This window comes from Melanostigma gelatinosum, assembly GCF_949748355.1.
Source record: "Melanostigma gelatinosum genome assembly, chromosome: 2".
NCBI lineage: Eukaryota > Metazoa > Chordata > Actinopteri > Perciformes > Zoarcidae > Melanostigma > Melanostigma gelatinosum.
Genome location: NC_136635.1, coordinates 11,431,120 through 11,458,265, shown reverse-complemented (window position 1 = coordinate 11,458,265; position 27,146 = coordinate 11,431,120). Strand labels below are relative to the sequence as shown.

The following is a 27,146-nucleotide window of genomic DNA, read 5'->3' as shown; positions in this document are numbered from 1 at the left end:
ATGACGTAGGCTACGTCCTGACACGCGCCTCTAATCGTTCCATATGGTTACCATGGTGCACAACTTCAGCATTTATTTAGCATTTTATGAAAGCGTTCTATTTTCAGAAATATACATTTTAATGTTAAAATAGGAAGATTTGATGCCTTCAAACCAAAATAACGGTGTTTAATTAAACATCTACACTATTGTGAACACATTCCACAGATGTCCTGCAACATTTAAGACATTCTGTCACTCGAATAATCAGTTTATATGAGTGTCTGTTTCCGACAGGCCTGATACTACAGTGTCAACTGTTCACCTTTCACTGATTTCTAAACGGAGAATGCTTTAAATGCTTTGAAGGGGGTGAATCAAAAGAAAAATGCTAAAATAAATGAAAAAGTGAACTTACCGGAAGAGGGATGGTCCATCTCTCACCGCACACTCCCCGCAGGTGCTTCTCCTTCAGCCGAAGATCTTTCAGGTGCTTCTGTTGTCCACGAGTAGCGATCCAATAGTTTCTCCAACAAGTTTTGTATCAAGTAGCTTTTCTCAAGAAGTTAAAAACTCAAAGAGTCGGCTCTCCACGGTATGTCCAAGAGGTGTTTACGCTCAGGTCCAAGTGCAGAGTGAGCGATTAGAACGTTGTGAGGCCTCAAGTAACCTCGGGTCGGTCCGTTTCCATAGCATTCAGTGACGCGTGAGTGAGTGAGTGCGTGCGTGTGATTAGCCAAGACAGAAAGAGAGAAATATTAATTATTTTATCTTATATACAATATATTTTGTATTTGATTTATACTAGTTCTTTTTATTTGATCTTTCAGTGCAGCTATGAGTTGTAAACATTACACAACCCGTCTCTGCTTATTCTAATACAAGTATTGGAAACGAAATTGAGAGAGATTCAGTAAATATATATAGATATACATTTATTTACATTTATTTATTTCTCAATGAATCTTTCTAATAGAGACAACAGCCTGTACTGCAATAAGGCAGAGGACAGTTAACAAACACAACAGCAGCAAAACAAATGTCAACAAACGTGTTTATTAACTTGCAATAACACATATGCACATACTTTATATTTTTTTGCTTGCAAGGCAGTCACCCTCCCCTGCAGGATTATTTTCTCCAAAATTGTCCAAATCACATTGAGTAAATGATGAAAAGAGAAACATTTATCAATAATATTCACACAAGGATGCAAACTTAGAAGATTGACGAATTTTACACAGCAGAATATACACAAATTCATATAGAAATCATTTACATGGATGTATTGTGGGTTTAAATAAATAAAAGAAAAAGGTGACAACGGTCATCTGTGTGACAGCAACAATAACACATCAGAAGTGTATTGTCCTCTCTACTGGTTGTCCTATCCAAGTAATAAGAAATGGTGCAGAGATGCCGGGAGTTAATTGGAAACAGTATCACCATTACACACCTTGGTTATAATTATTTTAACTAAAAGTATAGGATTTATTTTATATAAAATGATTTGGATTGAATGTAAATACATTTTTTTTAATTCTTGTGTTTTCACTTTTGTGGTATGTTACAAATACATTTTAGAGCAGAACGAGTGGACTCTTACCCAATCTCTTGCAGTGTAGTTGTGTTGGGAAGGGAACTCTTTGCTGGTAGTTTTGACAGGCGGAACCATAAACTCTTTAAAAGTACGTATGGGCATCTAAGTATTGTTTAAAGACGGACTTGTAAAATGTGCACCTGTCATTTAAAGAGTTTAATGAACCCTGAAACAAGCAACTTATAAAAAGCTGGTTTACTAAAGTTCCCTTCCAGCAGACCTTTATACAAAGCCAATACTCCACAACACATTGTAGTAACACTGTAGCTCATGAAAAATACAGAAAAGATGTGGGGAAGAGTGTGGGGATCAAATAACATGAAGAGAATACAAGAATATTGAAAATCCTGCTTTTATATTCAATTTGTACATAGAAAACATTTCATGGCAGTAACATTCTGCTACTTAAAAAACAACTAAAAATAAATGACAAAATGACAATAATCTATTGCCAACTACTGACATGGTTGCAACTGCAATCACACGGAGAGTCTTGAACAAGGAATGATAAAAGCAAACCCCGGGGGGACTGAACATGGCGGGCCACACTGTGAATGCTTTAAATGAAGGGCCTGTCGGCCATCAGTTCTGTGGTTGGTGCGTTTGTGAGGAGGGACCAGGGCCATTGTCTGTGATGACAAAATTATTTCTTCCTTTTAAGGGGATACATGAGAGCAGAGGTGTGACAGGGGTGGAGGCAATTCCTGCAAAAAACAACATTGAAATTAGTTGATCATACTTAAAAAACAAAAGAGACAAATTACACTCGCTTACGATTTTGTTGGCATTGTTAAAAACGTAATAATCACAAATAACCCATGGGACAGTGGGGTAAAACACTTTGAATGCACTGACAGACATATTCATGATAGATTATGTTGTAGGAGCATTACAGAGGGGCTATTTCCTCTAGTCTAGAGAGTGTGTGCCCTCTTGTGGTCATTTATGGAATTGCCAAGAGGATAAAACATGTTTACAATCCAAGTATTGTTTCCTTGCTAACACACATAGGGTTGTAGCGAACACATTCTTGATACCTGAAGATGCACAGTGTCTGAGTGACTCCAGGAGGTTCGTGCTTGCAAATTTGACAACACATCTGAAGGGTTCCTCCCGCTCAGTCATGGTCTTGTTGGAGTGGTCTCTGAACTTTGTCTCCAGCTGAGGAAAGAACACAAAACATAAGGTGATGGCAGCACAGAGCAATACTGACCTTTTTATCAATCTTTGAACTGATATAGTGAGACAGCGACTTAAGGCTGAGACTCAGTATCATCGAAATGCCTCTGGATACCATGTAAACTGCAGACTGGAGCTGAGGTAACGCCCCACCACCAAAGGCCTTGCAGGCCATGTGAAGTCTGTTTGCTGCAGGCTCAGCTTGTTCTTTTTCTATGAGCGGGTCTGTAAATAGGACAGAAGCCAAATAAACAGAATTACAAAGCAGAATTCTTCCAGAGGAACGCATTAAGGCCAAATACATGAGGGTAAAACAAACAATGTTTAAGTGTGTGTGATCTTATAAAAAATATGAAAGCAGCTTTGCTCAGATCAAATGATTTGATTAACATACTTGAGATAGTTTGGTTATTTGCTGCAAGAGGACTTGGATACTTGGTGGGAAACACCTAGAATTAAAAAGTTAAAACAAAATTCCCAATATAAATCATCAGACCAATCATTTTTATAACAAAACTCACGGGTTAAAATAAGTTAGTCGTAGGCTCAGAGTTCCTCTTTGTTCAGTGGATCTCTAGACATGAACTGTGACATTATGTAATCAAAGATATTTTGCATGTGCAAAGGTCAAACCTGAACCAGGAAGTAGTTTGGCAGCATGATGGATGTTTACAATAGATATATATATTGTAACATCTTTAACAGAACTTCTGTTTAATGACACAGAGGGATGAAGACAATGTGCGATGCTTTTCAGTTCATTGTTAGGATTGTAAACTTTTTGTGTTATGAATATTAAACATAAGAATAAACCAAGCTTATACTACAAAAAAGGTAAATATGTAAGTGTAGTTAAGGTTCATAAAGGGTGAACATCGCAACTTACATTCTTCCTCAACAGGTGGTCATTGAGGTCAAGGGTTCAATGCCTATCAGCAATCTTTAATTAAGGGGGGCATACAGAGCTTTGTATGGTGGTTGTAGTTTGAACAGCCTACCTGTTGATATTTCCTCATCAGAAGGTCCCTAATGGCAGTGAGTTTCTGTCCACTAAGGTTAGCATCCTTGATAGCGTGATGTCTGGTGGACAGAACCATGGCCTGCAAAGTACATCACTTACTTAAAATGAAAAAAGACAGAAGAAACGGCAACCCGGCAACTGTGCGAACAATGTCCTGGATTGAACATGAAACTCAACCCTCACCTGGGACAACAGGGGCTTCTGCTTGGAAGTCAGGTTGGTCACAAAGACGTACGGGGTTTGGAGATAGTGGACGACGTATGTTGGTTTCAGGTGGTTGGGTCGAGAGAAAGCGTCTCCCCACTCAATACGAATCCATACGGCTTGGTCTGTGTGCTTCTTTATTTTGATAGACACCTTGAATGCAATGTCAAAAGTATACTTAGAATACAGGATGTTAAACACAGAGATGCCCATACAATGTGTATCAATGATGCAACTTTATAATTAACTTGTGTTTGATATTATAACCACCATGTATGTAGACAGCATGCTAGCGTCATTAGCATGTTAGCATAAATCACTAGCTTGATATTATAACCATCACCATGTATATAGACAGCATGCTAACGTCATTAGCATGTTAGCATAAATCGCTAGCATGATATTATAACCATCACCATGTATATAGACAGCATGCTAGCGTCATTAGCATGTTAGCATAAATCGCTAGCTTGATATTATAACCATCACCATGTATATACAATAGGCTATGTAGCCAGACCCAGACATAAATTATACATTAAGCTAGTTGACATCTGTCACACTCAGATCAAATATTTACCTTGACAGACAATCCATTGAACTGGAAGATCTGAAGACTGAACTCGTGAACTGTTTTTTGATTGGTGGAGAAAGTATTTTGAGTATTTTAAATACAAAATTACTCCACTCTAAAGTATTTTGTTACAAATTACATTCGATTTTTCATCGGCCCTATCAAATACCAATTACAAAATACTCAAAGTAATTGAAATACGTATTTCAAATACAAGTAATTGAAATACTGCCCATCTCTGCCTACAATTACCAACTGCACAGTGGCGGAAGAAGTATATATGACACTTTACAAAAGAAAACCCCAATACAATAATTTAAAGGCATTTAATTCATATAAAATGCCTGAATTTCATATCCTATTTCACTAAAAGCAGAGAGGTATTGTCAGTAAATCAAATATAAGTACTGTTTCTTTAGCACAATGTCCTTTGTCATAACATTGTGAAAACTAATGTATGAAAGCATTGTGCATCTCGTCGAGATGGAGCTAGTTTTAACTACTTTATATAGAGTTAATAGTTAGGTAAGTAGTTCTTTATCAGTCTAAATCAAACGTAACTAACGTTATATACTTAAGTTAAAGTAGTTAAGCATATGTTGCCCTCCCGTCAGTGTATGATCACGGGCGCACCAAAGAACGGCAGCATCCCGTTCGTCATGAGCTCCATGGAGCGAGTGGTGTCCATCTGACATGTCAGCTGTGTCCTGAGGATGGAATTCCGGTGCTGTCGGATTGAGTGCAAGTGGATCTTCCTGTTCTGTAGATGACCAAGACAGTACTCCTGTGGGAAACTCCTCATCTGATTCTTCATCAGTGTCTGTTTGCAGGATGTGCTGTGTTCTGAGTCCCTGATCGATTCCATTATTGTTTCTTGTCCTTACTTGCTCTGTGCTTTGGAGTGTGTTAGGTTTTGTGTTTTCAGCTACAGGCAGGAAGTCACATGGCAACAACAGATTTCTCTGGAGGACTTTTGTCCTACTTCTTCCACTCTCAGATTGGACCTCAAACACTGGACTGTCATCCCCTTTCCGTCCTCTGATGATGTAGACATCGTCCTCCCAGTATGAGCGGAGTTTGCCCGGTCCTCCTCTCTCTGTCATATTCCTCACCAAGACTCGGCTTCCCACTTGTAAATCTGGACCATAGATTCTTTTGTCATATTGTTTTTTTCCTCTGTCGGCTGACCTGCCTGCATGTTTAGATGCGATCTCATAGGCCTCTGTCATCCTCTTTCGCCATTTCTCCACATAGGCTTGATATGAGCCTGGCTGGTCCTCCCTTTCGATTCCAAAAAGGATGTCCACTGGAAGCCGGGGTGTCCTGCCAAATAACAAGAAGAATGGAGAGTAGCCTGTTGCATCACTCGAGGTGCAATTGTAAGCATGCAGGACTTTAGGAAGATAGCTTTTCCAGTCAGTTTTCTGTTCCTCTGTCAGTGTTCTCAACATGGAGAGAAGTGCTCTGTTGAATCTTTCAGTCTGTCCGTTCCCTTGAGGGTGATAAGGAGTGGTGTGTGATCCCTTGATACCACAGAGCTCTTTTAGACGGTGCAGCAACTGGTTCTCAAATTCCCTGCCCATGTCATGATGGATTTTTCCAGGAAACCCAAATTTCATAGCAAAATCGTCAAATAGTTTCTCAGCCACAGTTTTTGCTGATTTGTTGGTAGTTGCGTAGGCTTGGGCAAAGCGTGTATAATGGTCGATAACCACCAGAATGTATTTATACCACCCTTTAGATGTTTCCAGGTGTAGGAAGTCCACTGAGACTAACTCGAATGGGTGAGTGGTTTTGATACTCATCATCGGAGCTCGTTTTGTTCGGTTTGGTTTCCTCTTCTTGAGGCATTCACACACATTTGTCACGAAGTGCTCTACGTCACGCTGCATTTTTGGCCAAAAGAAACGGTCTCTGATCAGATTAACTGTCCTTTCGGTGCCCAAGTGACCCATTTCCTTTTGAAGCTCTTTCAGAACGAGAGGATGGTAGATCTTGGGGAGTACTAGCTGACATCTAGACTGACTCCTCCTATGCAAAATTCCATCTGCCTTGATCTCCAGTTTACTCCATTCCCTAACAAGGTTTCTCAGCTCAGGGCTTTCCTTCCTTAGGACATTGGGACTAGGCCTTTCATTTTTCATTTTGTCGTCCAATACTTTGCCTATTACCGGGTCTTTCTGTTGTGCATCTCGTATTTTGTCTTTGGATATTGGCTGTACTGTGCTGACCAACCTGTCTGTCTCTGCCTGTTCTTGAAGTGTACTGAATGAGACTGAGCTCAACAACGGTGCTGGCTCCTCCTGCTGCACCAGGATACCCTGCTTAGTGGCACTCACTGTTTCCTGACTGACTGATTCTGTACACTGACTTATGTACCTTTCAAAAATACATAGGCATTCTAGATAAGCCATCTGCAGCCGCATTTGCTTTACCTGGCCTGTACTTTATAGTAAAATTGAAATCCGCTAACTCGGCTACCCATCTCTGCCCTGTGGCATTTAACTTTGCAGTTGACAGTCTGTATGTGAGCGGATTATTGTCAGTATACACAACAAAGGAAGGAGTATGGAACAGATAGTCCCTGAAACGCTCACAAATAGCCCACTTTAGTGCCAGAAACTCTAATTTACCAGAATGCAGATTATAATTTATTTCTGGAGGGGTAAGTGTTCTGGAGCCATAGGCTATTACCTTCAGCTTGCTTTCCCCCTGCTGGTACAACACCGCTCCGAGGCCCTCTTGTGATGCATCAGTGTGGAGGACGAATGGTTGGTTGAAGTCAGGGTAACTGAGTACTGGTGGGCTGGACAGCTTGTCGACTAGCTGGCACACTACTTGGCGGTTTCAAAGACTCCTTCAAAATTATGATGGTGATGTTAAGTAACAACACCACATTTATTTTTTTAAGCAGCAGTTTTTGTTTTTTATGTGTTGCTAAGAAGATGGATCACTTAGGTAGAGTTCCATCATTGTTCAAAGTAAAAAAAAATACTTTGTTAGTTTTAATGAATAAATATATTTTAAAATCAAGGACATTTCTCTGGAGTTTCTAGTTTTCTGCTGTGTTGAAAACGTACCGAACCATGGCACCACTGTATCGTATTGAACCGTGAATTTTGCGAACCGTTACACCCCTAATATGCACAAATAATGTTCACACACGCCCACTGAAAACAAGCACACATGCACTGAAATGTTGACACACACTGAAAACAAGCACATACACAGTGAACATTTTCACACCAAGCACACAGGAGACAGCCTACTTCATTGTGGAGGGGTATCTGAGTGTTTGTGTGTAAAATAACTTTGGTACGGCTGGAAGTTGTTGCAGTGTAACAGGAAGGCAGGTAAATATAACTTCCGCTTGCAATGCAACGATGCACGGCCCAACCGAGACCCAACCGAGGTTACTTAAGGCTTAAGTAACCTCGGTTGAGTCTGTTATATGGTATTTAGGGACGCGCATGTGTGTGAGCGCATGCGTGTGATTGTGCAAGACAGAGAGAGAGAAATAATAATTATTTTCTTATATTCGTCAAATATATTTTTTATTTGATTTACTAATAATCGGCTGTGTCTGAAGCAACTGCTCCTAAGTTATTTTTATTTTATCTTTCAGTGCTGTTACCATTCAGTACAGCTATGAGTTGTAAACATTACACAAGAGAGAGAGAGAGAGATAGAGATTACGTAAACTATATATATATATACACACACACACACATACATATATGTATACATATATCACGTTTGTTAAAATGATCGGTTAAGTTACGTGACGTTAGTAACGTTAGCTGACATTAGATCAGCGTCAACAAGGCTACCCCTACATTAAGTCTCATGTCATAAGACTTTGCTAATGTTAATTTAGAGGAACATAACTTCTTCACCCTGTTTCTGCATCATCTGATGGGAATGAAACACCAGCCTGACAAACTGTACATCCCAACTGTTGAAATATGTTTTAGCTGTCCTTTTCCTCACATTTATTGTTCCGTATAAATGTAAAACATTATCGTACATTTAATAATCAACCACAATTTATTTATAGAAATTAAACATTATTTCACATATAACAGCATTGGTGAATCACACTTTAAAAAAAAAAAAAAAAAAAGGAATAAAAGATGATGTTAAGCTTAAAGTACAAAGTGAATTGTTACAAAGCAAGCTGGTAGACCAGTGAAATAAAAACACTTGTATTTTCTGTATGGCAATATTATATAGAATACGATCATGCCATTGAAATCAGTTTGGGTGTTACTATTTTTCCTTCTGGAGACCGGAAGCTGTTTACACAGATCAGTCCGTTTCTCTTCATTTGCAATTAATACTTTCTCTCAGTCAGTCGATGCATGCTGTGTCTGAAGCAACTGCTCCTAAGCACCTTAATACTCCAGCAATTTAAAGCCTTCATGTCCAATTCATTAGAGTCTTCATTTACATTTAGACAAAAAGCAGCAAACTGGTTGAATTGTATTATGAAGCGTATTCAGCACAGGTGTATGGTAATATAATAAAGCATAATTAGACCTGGGAAAATAGTTAGTCCAGACAACAGACTACTATGTTTTGGCACAAGCGTGTTAAGAAGTTGGATTATACTGCTTCGTAAAAGGTACCCCAACAAGCCAGAAACATTAGAAATGTACGAGTGTAAAAAGATAATCAGAGCAATAAACATAAAGGCATAAGAAGTTTTTAAAAATATTGTGATGATGAAAAAAAAGGTATATAATGCTAAGCAGTGTAGAACAGTGTAAATGTTAGTTGTCAATTGTTGACAGACATGCAGATGTGTTGTCCTGGAGATACTACCGCCGAACACTCCCAGGTCGTGAGCTAAAACCAAAAATAAGAGAAGATGTTATAAAAGATATATTTGAATGAGCTCTCTGTGACTGCATACAATTAAAAAAAAGTGAGTTATGACATAACTGCAAATAAAAATGCATTATGCAAATACCCAGGATAGGGAGGAGGCGGGGCATCATGCGGTCCACTTTTTGCAATTGCCTGCTCATAAGAAGGCAACCCCACTGGGTCCATTGCCTCCATAGGGGGTGGATGTGCAGGTGGGAGCACAGGTTGCAAGGATGCCTCCTCTAGCCGTCGCATTATTAGTGAAGCATTACTCCTCCTCGGTCGCACCTGGACGGAGCTTTGAGAGGAGTGTAGACATTCATATGATTCATATGTGACCAGACTGAATGCCATTTAGTATCAAGATAACAGTGGGACTTTATTCTTGTTGTACAACTGTGCACAACAACGTTTATTTCTAGGTGTGACAAGAAGCATAATGTTTGAACAGGTATAGATCGATGTATTAAGTGATTACTTGATTCATAGAAAATGGATTGTATTTCTTACTATTTTGATCATTTATTTATCATTTCAGTCAATTTCCAAGCAAAAATACCAAACACTCAAATATATGATAAAGACCCCTTCACTTACTTTGCACGGCTGAAGCGCTTGCCGTGACAGAAATACCAGAGCAGAAGGCCGCCGACAACAATGGCCACACCAGCAGCAACCAGTCCCACCAAAAGAGAGGTCACATCAACCCGTGTGTAGCGTTTGTCCTTTTCTGTAGATCAGACCACAGTGAGTAACTGGACAGCGGGAGTTGTACTACGTGATAAAAGGTATATCACAGGGTGGTTGCTCTTTTTCCATTCAATATTGATTTTTTTGGGGGTTTGAGAGCAGCAGTCTAGAATAGTTTGGTCTTTTACAGCAGCAGACACACAGTGATTAGATCTGCTCAGAATTCATTCATCCCTAATGCAAAACAAATCAGAGTTGAAGGGGTAACTTACTGACTGCAGACCAAGCAATAACTTTCAAAGCTACTGTACTAATTTATCCTCCACATATGATATATATATATACATTTTTGTTTTTCCTATGTAGCAAAATGAGACTACAAACTGCATTTCATTGAACCACCATGTAGCCTTGTAAGTGGGGAAACAGGTTTCGAAAGCACATAAGTGTACTTGCTACAGGCAAGGCACAAGTGTTCCTTAACAACATACACAACTCGTCATTGCATAACACATTGCAGTATGTAGGCTTATCTCTTACCTGCAGAGTATTTTTCCCAAAAAGCTTTCTGCAAAACAAAGTATCATTAGTATGGTGAACTCTGATGTGAGGCCTGTGTCTTTGTGCAGATGCAATATCCTCAGTGAGCAGCCCACTGAACAGCATCACTCAACTGTATCTGGGGTGTTTTCAAAGACCTCCCTTGCTTCTTCGTAATTGCAGTCTTCTTCATAACACTCCCTCTCCAGATTTCCAGGAACGAAAATCTCAAAGTCAAACCGGTTGAACAACAGATGGCGACCCAGGAACGAATTCGCGTCCCCTTCATCCACGAACACTATAGGACGCGTGTCCAAACAGGTGAAATGATTAACAGAACTGACAGGTCGGAGGGTGCCAAGTGGATTCATTTGTCGTTCTTCTACAATATCTCTCACCTTCTTGGTCTTCGTGTTTCGACAGCAACCTCCTCACACAGGCCAGATCTCCACAAGACAGGAGTTGAAGGAGTATGAACAGATGAAACAACATGGTCGTGCGTGCACCTGCGCGCGGACAGCGGGTAGGGCATGAGTTGGCAGTACAGAGGGCACAGCACCATTAACAACGCATCCAGCAGTTACAAAACTACCATTATGCACAATTTTCTTTCACCAACCGGCACCAGATGGGCTTACCTATTCTACTTTACCTATGATGAGAAGTGTTACTAAAGGTAAATGATGGAAAGAGTTCCAACACCAACAAAATGAAACCGAGCGGTAGGTGCGCGTGTCACAGCCCCGACGCAGATAAGAGTAGTCAGGAAACGTTCAGCGACAGTGACAAACAGCTGAGCAGCAACTTCCTTTGAACAACTTTAACACGGTTCATGTAGTTTGAAGATCAAAAAAAAAGAAAAGGTGTGCCCGAAAACTCCAGACAGTCCCGGTAGATAAAAAAATGGTGTTGTTTACTCCGAACAGATGTGGCCTGAGCACCTCCTAAACTACCTGCGCAGACTCAACCAATCGATCACGTTTACCTGGATAATCGAGATAAGTTATGTAAATAAAGATGGACGCTAGATGGCAGCTGACACCACGAAAGTGGAAGTAGCTGGCAAGCCATGATAAAGTCATGATAAAAGTAAAGCCATGATTAAGTACCTATGATATTAAGTCCTTACCCTTATTCCATGCAGGTGACACCTCCCCATTTTAGGCATTGACATGATGGTTTCATGACTGATGTTTTGTCATGTAACCACTTGATCTTCCACACTAAGATCTATTAGGATTTAAAGGGCAATCTGACTTTAATGACACTTAGAGGGTTATTCAGTCTCAATATCAAAGTTTAATCTTCACTTCTAATGGGTCGGCGCAAATTACTGTTGTAACACGATGCTATCTTTTGGGATCTTTGCATCAGGACTCTTTTTTTTTTTTAAAGCACTAAAGTCTCCTCTCAGTAGCTCGAGAGCTGGTGACTACACAACTATTCTCAGGCCTTGTATGGGAAAATGTTGCGTAATAGGCATCTGTGTTAAAATACACTTAGTCTGTCATTTTCCACCACAAAGAATGGTGACTATAGCAACTTTAGAGACACCGCAAAGAGCAAAACATGAAGCAACACATGCAGATAAAGTTTCCAATTCTGCCTGGACAAACCATCGTCCATAATAGTGTTCATGTTTCACAGTCCATGTAAATACCCGTCTATGGGCTTCTTGGTCAGTGTTTATTAAAAGCAGAGAGAAGATGCAAATGAACATTATCTGGCTGACTACTGGATGGTGGTAATTGAAGAGCAGTGAGAGCCCCCATCTTGTACTTGGCTACGTCTCTGGACACCATCACAGTCTTAGATTTACCCAGAGGAATGTTGACATGAAGAAAAGGGGCGAGGAAAAGGAGATATTCCAGACTATCTAGTCTGTGATGATCTCAGAAGTCACCTTACACCACATACGTATATCAATAGCAATATATCAATGTTTTAATTACTAATAGTGTCTTACTGCCGGGGAATCCATGTGGTTCTACATCAGCTCACACAGCAACGTTTGTGCTAAAACACAGTAAATTGGACCAGTGGACAAGTATTTAAAACCATTACTTAGTACTCGTTAGAAGGAAGGAAATGGCCCTTTACTGTACGGTTATAGCTGGTTGAGTAGCTTTAACTACTTTATATAAAGTTAGGTCATTTAATCTAGTTTTAGCCCAACCAAGGGGCCAGACTCTGTGACAGTCACAAAATAAATTTGAGGGGTCATGACATGATTATTTTTGGAAGAACAAAAATAAGTTCTGCAGTTCTCTAATCTTTGTTATTTTTGTGTGTTAAATCTTTGGTGAACAGTTGTTTAAATGAAACCATCTAAAAAAGTAGAGAGGAAATATTTGGTGGAACTGCAGACATCTAAAACGTGACATGGGGCCCCAATTAGATCAATTCATTTGTAATCTTAAAAGTAACTTATCTATAGCGGTTAAATATAAATAAGTATACAGTACTGGAGTAAATGTAGTATAGTTACTTCCCTGCTGAGAACGTGAGCTGCATGTGCACAAAAAGGCCAGTTAAGCAGCTCAGCTTCCAAATGTAATATCAACTCATTTGTTTTTTTTATCACTGAACTATGCAGAACTACTTCTATCTGACTATGATAAGAAGGGGTCATGGGGCTTGCACCAGATAAACCAACCACAGCACAGTCTTTACATCTGGGACATCTCACATGACGGACCATCCACAAAACAGTTACTGAAAGCCAGTAAAACTAATTAGAGACAAGAAGAGAGAGCGAGAGAGATCCCTTTTACAGGATGAGAAAAGTAGCTGCGAAGCAATAACTTGCAGAGAAAAAGAGCATATGCTGAGCAATGGAAACCATATGGAGCTTCACAAACATTGCATCACATTGGTTTCTATCTGCTCCACCTTGCAGGTGGCCGTGATGAGGCTACACTTCTGAGAATGTGTTCTGTGATTTACACCCGTTGATAAGCGTCAGAGATGCGTGCTCCCTGTGGACAACCGAACACAAGTGAGCGGTGAGCCTCTGCAGACTTCTGATAGGGAAAAGGACACACTGCAGCAATACATGTGTACCTCTAATGCCCATTTCATCGCAGTGAAACTATTTTAGTGGCAGGGCTGAGATAATCAGATTACAACTTTAATCAGGACAGAATGAGTGGCAGACCACTAAAAAACAAAGTAAACAAGCTGAACTGTGGTTTTATTACTCAAAGAAAATTCACCGTCTATTTGGGGTGGGGATTTAAAGAGTGCAATGTCAGTAGTCTGCACTGTGTCAGTTTTTGCTGATTTCATCACAGCCCCAGAGGGAGAGAACTCCAGCAGACCCCTTTTACACCTAATGCCTGGGCCATATATCAGTAGAGTCCACATCCGCATGCTCTGGACCGGTGCCCGAGAATAGATCACTGTGTGGGATAAATGGTACTTAACTTTACATCAACGGGCAAAGGAAAGGTAAACTAAAAACTGTCGAAGTCCTCGTCTTTCCACAGACCTCAAAAGACAGTGAGTCATGCCGACTCCAGCTAAACAGTATCTTTTAACCCGGTGGACAGTTCCACATTTGTAGTGGCAGTGAATCAGCCTTTGAGCGTTGATGCGACAGTAATACAGCTCTGACCCCAGCAGACCTGGTCATCTTAAGAGTTCACATTACTGTTGTCGCCTCTCGTGTTCCCAGACAAGTGACCCTCTTGTTGCAGGTTATTTCTCACCCAAAGTTACAGCTCATCTAATACCAACATGGCGTCCTTTAAGTACAACCAGATGTTGAGAAGCGCTAGAGGACGAGTCCCCATTAAAGTCACTGTATGGCTTTCTGAAAAGATCATAAGGCAGCTAGTGGGGTCGTTGTCTGAATATATGAATTATCCATTAAGGGCACAGTGACGCTTTTTACTGTTGCACATAATTTGAAATTGATCAATTTCCAGTTCCTTGTGCGTTTATGGCATTATTTAACTTGAAAAGAACTTTAGCTATCTTTAAATATTTAACAAGAAAGGAGCACAGGTGATGTCCACTGTTCTTTTATTGGATTCATATAAAAACTGATCAATTCAGTCTGGGGGATTTGGAAAGCAGAAAAGAATAGAGGGCCAGGCAGTCCAGACAGGTGGGTTAGGGTGGAATTAGGCAGAAGGTGACAGGGCTTGCAGACTGGTCTTGACGGCTGCTAGGTTGGCCTTCCAGGAGCTGAGGCTGTCGTGCAGCTGCTGCCACTGCTGCTTGCCAAAGGTGCGGTGTGTGCTGTGGCTGATTGAGTGGAAAACACAAAAAAGCAAGAAAGTTAAATTGACAAAGAAAAACAAAAAAATACAGGCCAAGGTCACGTCTCACAACTATGAGGAAATAAAACACAGAGCTATATTAACGATGACAAAAGACACTCCATTGCCTGCATTAACCCCAACTAATAACCCTCTCACTAACACTGCACATCAGTGGCACCATCAGTATAGGACCATGTTTTCTGATCATCCAGGTAAAGTACATCAGGTCTTGTTTGGTACCAAGCCAACATTTGCTATAGCTGCCCTTCTAATACAGATATTTGTTGAGCCATGTACGATTGAAGTACTTACCTCACAACAACTTTTCGCTGTGTCTGGTCAATTTTGCAGTACACCATCTTAGTCCGAACAGCTAGAATGAAAAAGCAGACGGGAAAGGAATAAAGAGGCAGCAAAAGCTCTGACAGAAAGCAATAAAAACAACTTTAATAGGGAATGCACTTGAAAAATGAAATTGGAGCCGAAGCTAATCCAAGTCACAAAACACTGAAAGTGCTATTCTTGGTTCTATGCCATTGTTCCATTGTAAAACATCATCACCACTGCATTCTTTCTTTAAAGAGCCGGACATCTTTTTTCTTTTTGGTAGAAGAGTACAAGCGTGTGTCCGTTTGTCACCGCTGTTCAGTCACTACTCCCTTACCCTCCCCCATTAGTCACCTGTGAGAAACTAACAGTACACTTTACAGTGGTAGCCAGCGAGGATTGATTTGAGGTGAAGTGCTCGTACCGTCAATGACAAACGCCTCGACGTCATCAGCTCCAACCTGCAGCTCCTGCTGCATGGTGTCGAAGGAGATCTCCTTGAATTCCACAGCCATGCCCATGAATGTCAGCAGACGCATCTTGGACATGTTTTGCTCGTGAGACAGGCCTGGAGAGCAACGCGCAGGGATCATTAAGCACAAAACAGTCACAGTCGGTTACTCTGGACTCGGGGAGTTTCCCTGTGATAATCGTTTCTACATTTAGGAGCACGCAGTCAGTGCATCTACTCATTAACACAAACACCACTCCACATGGTCTGTTTTGACAGTCCATCCTACACATGCTTGTAATTACACCCAAGCCTTTAGTAGTGAGAAAGAGACACACTGCTGACACACACACATTCCTGGACTGTGTCAACAGAGCGCAGCACACAGGCTCAATCTAGAAGAGTGGATTATAGGAAAAGGTGCTTCAGATGGTCGTTGAATGTAACTTCACATTTGTCATTCAAATTCCAAGAGTATTGTCCTTCTTAAAGATTGACTTTTTTTGCCATCATAGCAACAGCAGTATAAATCATAATAAGGATGCCCTTACAGCGGGAAAAGTTTGAAACACTACTTCATGAAGAGAGAACTACTTAAAAGATGGTAATCCCTTGATACACTCTTAGAGCGGCAGCATTCGATTATGAAAGAGGTTTATTTCGTTATAATACGCTTACGGTAGAATATGTCAATACTGATTTACAAATATGGTAAAGAGCAGAGACATTTATCAGTCAAAAACCACTAGTTTGTAGGGTAGTCAGAACATTGCATCACATGTACATTTTTTAATAATTTTACTGTATTTTTAAACATTAGTCAGTGCGTAAGCTTGTGTAGAATTGATGCAACTAATATCTCAATGTATGGTTACTTACCAAGAGAGTCAATGAAGTCTTTGTTACTTTGGTAAAACTTTACGTATGCTGCTAGTTTTCCGCTCACAAAGATGGTTAATAGCTGAAAATGGAGTCAGAAGAGGGAGAAATGCCTTTAAAAGACTCTGGAAACAGTCACATCATCTTTGTATTGATACAGGCTGAATCTGTAATGACCATGTCCGGATTAAGGTTATGATACAAATCACTGGCTCAAATGCAGAAACGTTGTGCTTGAAGAACATCGGGCTAAACTATTAATACCCGTGGAAATGCCAGTCTGTTGACAGAAAAATCTGAGTTCACGCCCTATTAGGAATATTTTTCATTGTCTCAACCTGTTGAGCTGGTAATGTACGAACATTCCTGTTGCTCACCATTCTACTTTTATAACTGGTCAGCATTTAAATATTGGGTTGTGATGCCTTATATGTCACTATGCTCCCCCTCAGCTCCATTGTTATAGACAGGGGCGTGTGTCTTCGCCTCCTTTTTTCTAAAATCAACAATCAGCTCCTTGGTTTTACGTCGAGCAGTAGGTTTTCTCTGAGCACCACTCTGCAACGTTGTTGATTTCCTCTCTATATGAAGTCTCATTGTTGTTTGTAATCCGTCCGATGACGGTAGTGTCGTCTGCAGACTTCACAACACAGTTCTCTTCATGTTTGGGGGTAGCAGTCGTGGGTGTACAGCGTGAACAGGAGGGGGCTGAGCAGTGAGCACACAGCTCTGGTGTTCAACACTAAAGTGGAGGATGTGTGGCTGCCGATTTGAACCACCTGTGGTCTGTTCGTGAGGAAGTCTAACAACCAGCCCAGAGTGATAGGTTTGTCAATCAGTTTCATGAGGGAGGTTATGTTGAAGGCTGATCTGAAATCAACAAACATTCTGATGTAGTTGTTGATATTTTCTAGATGAGTGAGGGCTGAGTGGAGAGCAGTAGATACGGGATCCTCTGTGGATCTGTATGCAAACTGGTGAGGGTCCAGGCTGGCTGGGATGTTAATCATCATATGACGTATGATCAAACCCAAGATAAGCCGCATAACGGAGATACGTATGTCCATGTACACAAACCCAGTTTGCGTTATAATTGTAATCACATGACCTAAACGGGCATTATGCACATACGAGATTGACAGGGTTGTCGCAATGAGGGAACTTATTCTTTTTGGACATTGCAGAGCCTTCAGTACTCACGTCATGGATCAGTTCTCCCTCCAGGAAGCGAACCGGTTTCAGGGTGAGCAGGTGGTCAATCAGGAAGGTGTTGGGGTCTTTGAGAGCACGGACGATGCATCTAAAGATAAGGGACCCCAATAGATGTATGCATGTTTGAGATGTACGTTATATCAAGGGTTAATGACAAATGTTAAACGAGGTCTTCAAGTTTACCTGTGGGCATCAACACGCGCTTGTGAAGCATTGTCTTCTGTGTAACTTCCCAGCAGCTCAATCATCACCTTTGCTGCAGCATCGCTGTGACACGAGTAGATAAGAACATTGTTAAAGACTCTCTTGTACCAAGGATAGCACACTATCTCACAGAGTCTTAGGCCTAGAGATATGTATATACTTTCGACGAATGTGTACTATTTTCTCCATACAGGAGTTCTTAAATCCTATGCGTTCACATTAGTGTATACAAAAACATGAATTAATCCATCTGACCCTATGTGTAGTTACCCTTTTTTGCAGTCAACCAATGCTTCATACACCAGCCTCAAGAGTGTGTGCTTCTTCTCTATGGTCAGGTTCCAGTCGATAATCCACTTGCGCACCTGATCAGCAGCACAAACGGGCATCATAAATCAACTGCAGAGGAAAAATGCAGCCTGTGCTGATTTGAAAAATGTGAGTGACTACTTTTTTTTTTTCTCTGCAGCTCAATACACAATATGAAGCAGCAGTGCTGAGGCAGTGTCTATGGTCAGTTATCCCAGTTGATCATGCTGAAAAGATATACCTGATCAAGGTCAGTGGGGATGAAGGCAATGGCATTACAAGTTGCAGCCACCTTGATGAGGCCACAGAACACAGTGTACCTCACTGTAGTGTTCTCATCCATGCCATGGAACAGGTTACTCAGCCTGTAACATCAAAATAAGAAAAAGATAGGCAAGTATTTTATACAGAGTATTGATTTTTAACTGTTCCATGTTTTCCTCGACACATGCCATTTGTTTTTAAAAGAAGCTTTCCTGCCTGTTGATGTTGGAAATAACATCATTATGTCAAGCTTGCAAGACCAGCGTGTTTCATATTAACCAACATCAAAACAATGCCCAACTTAGCCTCCATGCATAAGACATGTTTACTCAGTCAGCACTTCGGAAACAACAATGATAAGAGTCAGCACTATAAATAGATTTAAGAGAACCAAAACAAAGGACCTACAGCTGCATCCTGAGGGAGGGTCTCTCTCCTTCACGGAACTTCAAAAGTTTCTCACATAGACTTTCAATGAGCGCCTCCTGCTTCTCCGTCTCCAGGATCAACAGCAGAGACACAATGCTGTTCATCACACTCTCTACATCTGCAGCGAGACACAGAGAGAGGGCCATGAGTCATAAGATACTGTCATGCAGGAGTAGTTTCAGAGTCAGGCGAACTAAACATGAATAGATACTGCAATGCATTTAGGGTGGCCAGGCCGAGGGTCCTAGTATTGTACATCAATCACTGGAATAGCTTACTGGGACTCTTAAAACACACAAGCCATAATACATGTACATGAATTAAACCTGTGCTTTTCCTGGTAACACAAGTCCAAATATCTACTTATGAAAAGCGCATATTGCTTGTTATTGTCGGTCTATCTATTAAGAGCTGACAATGGGTAAGAAGCAGGGGTGTTCTTCATCACGGCTTACCTTTATCATCGTCCTTGAGGCATACATCACATGCCTCGATGATCTGAGCCAGATCTACATGTAGTCCACCTTCAGAGTTCTCCTCTGATATTTCAGCTCCTTTGGCCTTCATGTAGGCTCTCAGCTCGGAAGCCTGTTACGTAGTAAAACAAGTAGTATTAATGTTTGCATAAAACCTTAAAGCACAGGAAGTACCAAGCTGTGTGTCGATAATGTACAAATGTAGATTTAGGTGTTTTTTACCCAACTGCTATTGCTAGCTATGGTTACATATTGTCATGTTATTGTTTTGAGTCACAGAAATATTAGCTGCAGTTAGCAATTGTGAAAGGTAAACGCATCTTAATAATGTCTCTATGTTAAGCTATCAGCTATGGTAGTCTTACAAACAGGACGCTTTAGGTGACTTGTCAGTTTGAATACATGTTTGTTGATTTTGATGTGACGTTATGGCTAAGCAGCTAGCATTCCTAGCTACACTAACGTAACAACATTGACGAGATTTGATGACAGAAAATACATTTGAGCTGAAAAAGGAAAAATAAATATACTCAACAAATTTACATAAAAACCGTCTAAACGGCAAGTTTAATGATATAATTACAATTAACGTGCATCTACATATGTCACACACTCAGCATGTAACGGTAGCTAGCTAACAATCAGCATGTAACTGTGGGCAAAAGTTAGCATTTTAGCGAGCATGCTAAACTATCTGGTTGGATAGTTCCCATTTATCGACTCATCCGCGTGCGGGAAGATGTAATGTGAGTTTTTAAAGACGTGGGTCGTACCTGGTCTTCCTCTGTGATATCGATAAATGCCGGGACGCTCATTTTTGGTGATTTTGTGAGCCTTGATGATGAAATCCACGCTCCCACCACTGCTGAGACCTGAGCGGAAAAGAAAAGGCAACAGTGTCGGTGAAAGTCTTGTTCTTCCGGTTCATGCTATTAAAGCGACAGTAACCTAAATAACTACTGCTGAGAGCTACGGTTGAAGGTTATCTCATTGCTGATTGTGGTAGCATCTATCCCTCTCTCAACTTTGTTTCTTTTGAAATTGGTTTCTAATTCTTAAAATATGTTGGCTACCCCACTAATTATTGGACTTTAATGAGTATCTGTCCTGATGGGTCGAAAACCCCTGTCAGTGCTGCACAGCTTCAGCTTGTGCAACCTCTTTGTTCAGAGGTCAGATAACTTCCTCAATTTTAGGCTACCCACTCAGACGTCCACCATCATATCCTAATATTTCATTCTTTCTTATCCAGGTATCAATCTCCACTCTGGGAGATTTACCCTGGATGCCTTGGATGAGACTTACAGAGGTGAACCTGATCCCCAGGCGAGGTTATCTGATTGAGCTGCTGTCCATCTGTGCAGACCACCATGGCAGGCCTGGACCAGAGCTTTTCAACCCGGAAACAGTCAGTGTCAAAGGGCAACACTCTTCCACCATACACCCGCTGACCTATGGGTGCGCTTTATGGGCCTCTGTACCAAGTGCTACAATGGCAGGTCACTTGGTGATTGAGGTGAAGGAGGTGAAGAGGGTAAGTGGAGCAGGAGTTCACCCTAAAACTATGTAGTCAGGTTACTAACATCTTAGGTGTTGAGCAGGCCGTGTCCCAGGGTGAAGACACCGTGGAGTGTCACACTTCATCAGTCACAAAAATATGTGTAGCCTATTTTAGGGGATACATAGACTCAGAGACACATCATACTGTCATATTTCCCTGAAAGTCTGCTTGTGACATATTTCTGTTCGTGGTTGAAGTAAGAGGCCTGAACTATTGCGTTCTAAATAGTGTGCTGAAGGGAAACGGTTGATGTGTGTTTCACCATAGTGCTGGTATGGTGCGTCATTGTGTTGGGAAGTGCCTGGTACCAAATCCCACCCTAACTCTCTCCCTGCCCTTGTATGCTGTCATAGCAAATAATTTATTGCCTCTTCTCCACAAGTGTGCTTGTGTAACTGTGAGGCTTTCATTATCTGATTAACAGCTGTTGTCAAGTGCCTGGTGTATTTCAAATCCAGAATAAGAGTTTTGGAGGCTTTGAAGCCCCAGGTGCATGTGAGACATTGTTTTTGTCTTCTTTAAAAGGTCTTTAAAGTGCCAAAGTGTGTAATGAAGCTTGATAGCCTTCACAATATACATTGCAGAATGTCTTGAAAATTGCATGAATACTGGACTTCAGTAGACCTTTTAACTCCAAAGAGACCGTACCTGGTACTTGTATTAAGTCTGTTTTATATAATTCTAACTCTAACCTGGCAATGAAGTCTTCCCAAGATGTAATCGTAATCTAGAAGACATTGCTTATGTTTTCAGGAGCGTCCACTGATGTCGGATCGGGTGTTTTATGAACAGAATTCAGTGGAAGAGTATTGGTTGTTCTGCTTTTGCCAGGCAGTGTGTTTCTAGAAGTCACAAGTTCCCTTTAGGTTGTGAAATCATTCCCGATATTGGCTGATATGAATATCATCTTACCTTTGCAGGAAACCTTAATGTTCGATGTTAAATCTCAATTTTCTTACAAGTCTCTTCTTATAACGCTATGTTTTTAGGCATAATTCCACTTCTATATTTCCTGGAACATACAATAAGAGCTAGGAAATATATACGTATAATAAGACAAAAGGCTAATTCAGGTAATCCAAAATGAACATCTATTCATGTTTATGTGTAGGTCTGAAATACTTATGTTGCCAATATGTCTATGTTGACCTCATCCATGTCTTTTTGATTGGAAATAGCACATGCTCTTCCTAACCTGCTGGCAAATTGCCTGCTCAGCCTGCTCAGAGATAAATGACTGTGTGTTAAGAGTTAGTTGAGCCCAGGTGTCTGCTTTCTCCCTGTCAGCTAGCCAAGTGGTGAGTATCCATGTAAGCCCGTCTCATGGTCATCATCCAACATGGCGGCCTACCTTCCACTAATTGTCTGGTTCCCACAGTTCTGCCTGCCCTCACAATCTCTGAAAAATCCCCTTGCTCAGGCTCATCTATCAGCCAGTGACCTTGTCAAGGTGCATCGCATGAGTAACTTCCCTGCTTCCCTTGGTGGAGCGAATCGCTTGTTAATTACTTATAAGCTGACCCACCCTCCCCACACAAGTACACACAAATACCAGAAACAAATAAACAAACAAAGGCAAGGTATTAAACAGAGGCAACTCCAGAGTCCACAATGGTCCAATACATGCAAAATCCCACCGGGCCCTCTGATGGACTTTTACGTCTGCAGAGAGATAAACCCATTACATACTCCTTGGTTTTTAATTCAGCTTAGATATTTTAATATGCATGGCTATCATCCAACAGTTTAAATAGTTAAAGATGGCACAGGGCAGTTATCTTCTGTTAATTACTTGTACTACATTATCTGAGATTGAAACCAGTGACATAATGTACACATTTTAATACTTGCGATGTCATGCTAAGAACCGTGCCGACTTGTTAAAAAGGTGCAAATGCTGTCATACTTGACCTTATCATCCACTCTCTGCTCTACACTTATCATTGCCCCAATTTCCATTTTTCTCTATTTTTCCTCTTTATTTTTCTCTTACAAAAGAATAACCCTGCAGCTGAAACGATAGATTTATGAGTCGAGCCACATAAACGAATTATTATCAATATTAATAATAATAATAATACATTTTTCATTGTGAAAATGCACAAAATCATTGCAATATTTAGCTAAATTTCAATTAAAAAATCCTCAATTGTGAGGATTTGCTGCTTTTCCTTGTCAGATGTGATAATGACTGAAATATAATCTGCTATGTGGACAAAAATGTCTGCCATATAAACCAACTGATTCATAAATTACCAAATGAAGAATATAATTGGCATATTAATCATTCGGAAAACGTTTCCTTACTTTTAAACATTGAGTTAGAATCAGGCTGCATACTTTAAAACAAACTTGCCCCAGTGAGCTTCTCTTCATTCAATTAGAATGCTATCGTTGTTTTATCTGCCTGCTTGATGTCACTGACTTTGCGAAAACTCTCGCATCACCAGAAAAAGAAGGTTGGTTCGTGAACTGCCGCTGTTATCTTTCCATATCACTTAATGAACAGCTTCATATCACACACCAAAGACCGCAGCAATCAATCAAAGCGAGTTTGCATTTGTGGTGTTGAGCTATCCGAGGTCGGTAATCCCCTCTTATGTGGAATGCGTGTGCTCCGTCTCAACCTAATGGTAGCAGCAAAAGAGAAACGCTACATTCTTCCGGGAATGCTGAGTTTATGTCAGTAGAGAGCGAGTCACTGCGATAGAACTGGGTCTCTGTTGATGATGGAGTGGTCTATTGTCATCAGAGTGTGTTTATGTTACACACACTCACAGTCTAGGAGGAGCAACATGACTTTAAAAAGCACAGTCAAACAAAGAATCCACTTTGTTTCAATTGGGGATACATTGCGCAATATTTGGCTTGAAGCCATGCATGCCAGATCTCAAATACTAATTAGAGGCATGTTAAACTGTGTGACCCTTTGCTTTTGAGATACCGTTTAGGCTGTTTCATTAGTGCTGACAAATAACAGGCAACCTGTCTCAGTAATGAATTTAATTGCTTGGACACAAAAGGTTGATGCAATTGTTTGTCTCACAAAAGATGTTTGAAAGGAATTATGTTATTATTATTGTCATTTTAATCCTGAAATGGTAACTAGCCTTTAAAAATACAACTAATTATCAGCAAATCATTACAATACAAAAGCTGAACTTTTTGTCATCCTGGGATTGAGAGAGTTGCAGTGAAGCGGTATTTCCCTGCAGTCACATTCTGTGCTGATTGTGGTCATTTTTACATTTTCCCATCATTATGAACATACCTCAGAGTCATCCCGTAAACTTGTGCTGGTCTACTCTCAGAATGAGGCTCTAGGGTATGACAACAGACAGTAACCGCTAGAGATATCTGAAATGTTTTCTGATGATGCTTACGCCCCGGCCACAGCTGCTAGGGTGTGACAGCCCGGAAGAGGTTGTGGTTTACTGTAAAGAACTGATAAAGCCCGGCCTTGATCCTGATGCACAGGCACCTGCTGGCATGAGACATCGGCTGTTCAGCAAAATTAAACAACAGACTTTTAACACCACTGACATGGGTAATGTGTTTCATAAAGAAATGGTTTAGAATTAAATTGATTTGTAAACTTGTGACATTTATAATGTTTTAATTTATGCATCTTTATGCAGGTTTTCAAATTATTATGTCCATCTTTGATTTGGTCAACGCCACCTTTATTTGAAAACAAATGTAGAAATAGACAAATATCAAAGTAACAGAATAGTTAAAAAAAATATTGAAAATGTATAATATATAATTTATATATTTTTCTTATGGTTAATAAAGCCCATTAAAAAACCTGTCATAAAATGAATTCTACCAAGAAGTATCATCTGTGTAGCCAAAGTCGAATGTAGTTTAATTCTCTCGGCCACAGAGCTCCATTGTTGTCCAGAAACTAATCAACACATCAATGAGCCACATCTTCATTACAATAAACACGGACACTGTACTTTATTTTGAGTCACATACACAAACACTGTCCTTCTTCCGTAAATACTCACGAGTGAACCAAAGGTGTCTTACTCCGCAGCTGAAAATAATCCCAGACAAAAACGCTGTTTATGTCTATTTGAGAAACCTTTGCTGAAAACTCTGGTGCCCAGCTGTTTTAGCAAATTACTTCATGTATTTCTTTCATTTAATTGTTATAAATCAGCTGGGATCTGTTGACAACATCAAAGAATCTGAATATTGTCGTCCTTTTTCTTTAACGACAGTCAGTATGCAGTAGCTATTTAGTTGAACCTGCGTATTGATATTCCTTTTTTTTCCTATTGCATTTGATCCACGAGCCTCCAGCTTTGAACGTATATGCATACAGGAGAGGGGGGGGGGGGTCTTTTGTTTTGAAAGGTGATCATCATCAACAACAAAAAGAGAGCTGGTGTGTGTGAAAGATCACTGGACCAGTGTTGTGTCTGACACATGAACCATGGAAATGCCCGCTCTCCCACAGATCTTTCTTCTCTGTTTCTTATCTCCTGTCTGATATGCAACACTTTGAAGAGCGCTTGGAGAAGATGTGGGAGAGAATTAAAAACTGACGACTGTTGTTTTTTATGTGGGCGATAGGGAAGAGGAACAATGTACATGCTGTTTAAAGCAGTGTTTGCCATCGTCTTGAAGATGAATTCACTGTACGTATAATGTGAATGTTTCCAAATGTGTAAAGCAATGAGTGATGATGGCCAGTGCGTTCAGATTTTATTATCTTAGCGAGCAGAAGCCTGGCTGTCACTAATGTCCAAATAGTGCTCTGAGAAAGTAGCAAAGCAACACAGAGAAATAATTGTTGTGCCTGACTTTTGTTTTAAATAGTAACCATTTCCTAGAGGCCACAGGCAGATAGGAGGGAAATGATAAAACATTACAACACACCGCTGTTATGTTTTTGCACGTATCAGTTTGTTTCCATGCCCACACATAGACGTGAAGGACTGGGCCTTTCTTTTACGCAACTGTCAGCACATCAAAATAACATCTGTTGCACTTCGGCAGTCCTCTCCTGCATCGTATCACATTCATTTTAATATATATTATTCATATTTACTTAATAAATCCTGTTTTTTTAAATCAATGGTGCTCCTGATTTAAAAAAAGAAGCAGCTTAATAAACGGTCGTATCACCAGATGCAGTAGCATGAATACAGATGTTTATTAAAACGGGAAAACAATTCATTTTTCACGTGGCTCTGCCAGGTCACATATCTGCATAGTTTATCACGGCTTTCTGGCTGAAAGAAATCCTTTTCAGATTCCCTCTTACTCCTCATGCTGTAGAAAGTTTGAGCCGGGTTTTATTTCTTGTTCAGGGTCAGAGGCAGTATTGACCATTTCCCTTCTTGTGCACAGCGATGTTGTTTTAAACCCTGAGTAAACCACAGATTGATCTCAAGAATGGGTGTATTTGGGGACCGCCATCCGTCATAGGAGCCGAAAGGGTTGTTTTCTCCCGGCCCCGTCACCTTTGATGAATCCCTGCAAAAGACTCCGCTGGGGAAGGCACGGCCAGCATTTGCCTTGGCTCAGAGGCGCTGCATTTTCTCTCCCTCTCTACAGATACTTTTAACTGTGCCACAACCTTTTGTACATGCAGCACATTACTTTAGTTTGTGTTTGTTTGTAGTGGGTGGAACGCAGCAAGTTTTTACAAATTGTTTTGGGAGATATTAATTTTCTCTGCTACTATTTTGAAGTCAGCTACGTGGACATCCCCTGAGTGACTGGGTGTTCCTCAGGGGTGTGTTTCTGCCTTTGCACTAGTTTATTTCCCAGAATAGGGTAAGTCAGAGAGCAATTCATCTTCTCCATGACCACAAACCACCCAGATTAATCTGTCTTTAGCTTTTAGGAGCATGTGTAGGGTTATGACCTGTTGTAATCAGATACGCTCCGACTGTAAGATTGTCATATATTCTCTTGTTTTGCAAAAACTAGGGACATAGACTGCATTTTATTGTAGTCTTACGCTGCCAGTACGCCTCTTCTTTAAGGCCCATGTAACGTGTGGGGGGGTCGTCATTGACCTACTATCAAGCTGTTTTCACTGCTGGTGCAGGCCATTGGTTTTGCACAAACATCCTTAATGTTCAATATCT

At 40.5% G+C, this 27,146-nt stretch overlaps 3 protein-coding genes across 3 annotated transcripts; all 3 read right to left on the bottom strand.

Moving 5' to 3' along the window:
* Nucleotides 1-2,161: 2,161 nt before the first annotated feature.
* On the bottom strand, nt 2,162-5,422 carry LOC306790086 (centromere protein N-B-like; the record flags this gene model as incomplete). Its single annotated transcript, XM_079286188.1, has 7 exons — nt 2,162-2,283; nt 2,617-2,740; nt 2,874-2,983; nt 3,153-3,207; nt 3,757-3,858; nt 3,963-4,160; nt 5,183-5,422. The coding sequence occupies 7 exons, from the start codon at nt 5,420-5,422 to the stop codon at nt 2,162-2,164; spliced, it is 951 nt and encodes a 316-aa protein (XP_079142314.1).
* Nucleotides 5,423-9,321: 3,899 nt separating this feature from the next.
* prrg4 (proline rich Gla (G-carboxyglutamic acid) 4 (transmembrane)) lies at nt 9,322-11,313 on the bottom strand. The gene is made up of 6 exons (XM_079292900.1): nt 11,055-11,313; nt 10,791-10,954; nt 10,657-10,684; nt 10,024-10,156; nt 9,530-9,724; nt 9,322-9,405 (listed from the first exon to the last, which is right to left on the bottom strand). Exons 1-6 carry the CDS (start codon nt 11,146-11,148, stop codon nt 9,378-9,380), a joined length of 642 nt encoding a protein of 213 aa, XP_079149026.1. The 5' UTR covers nt 11,149-11,313; the 3' UTR covers nt 9,322-9,377.
* A 3,352-nt stretch (nt 11,314-14,665) lies between these two features.
* On the bottom strand, nt 14,666-20,364 carry eif3m (eukaryotic translation initiation factor 3, subunit M). The gene is made up of 11 exons (XM_079284043.1): nt 20,249-20,364; nt 19,455-19,587; nt 18,979-19,117; nt 18,548-18,671; nt 18,268-18,362; nt 17,977-18,060; nt 17,782-17,881; nt 16,582-16,663; nt 15,676-15,819; nt 15,237-15,297; nt 14,666-14,907 (listed from the first exon to the last, which is right to left on the bottom strand). Exons 1-11 carry the CDS (start codon nt 20,288-20,290, stop codon nt 14,784-14,786), a joined length of 1,128 nt encoding a protein of 375 aa, XP_079140169.1. The 5' UTR covers nt 20,291-20,364; the 3' UTR covers nt 14,666-14,783.
* Nucleotides 20,365-27,146: the final 6,782 nt, after the last annotated feature.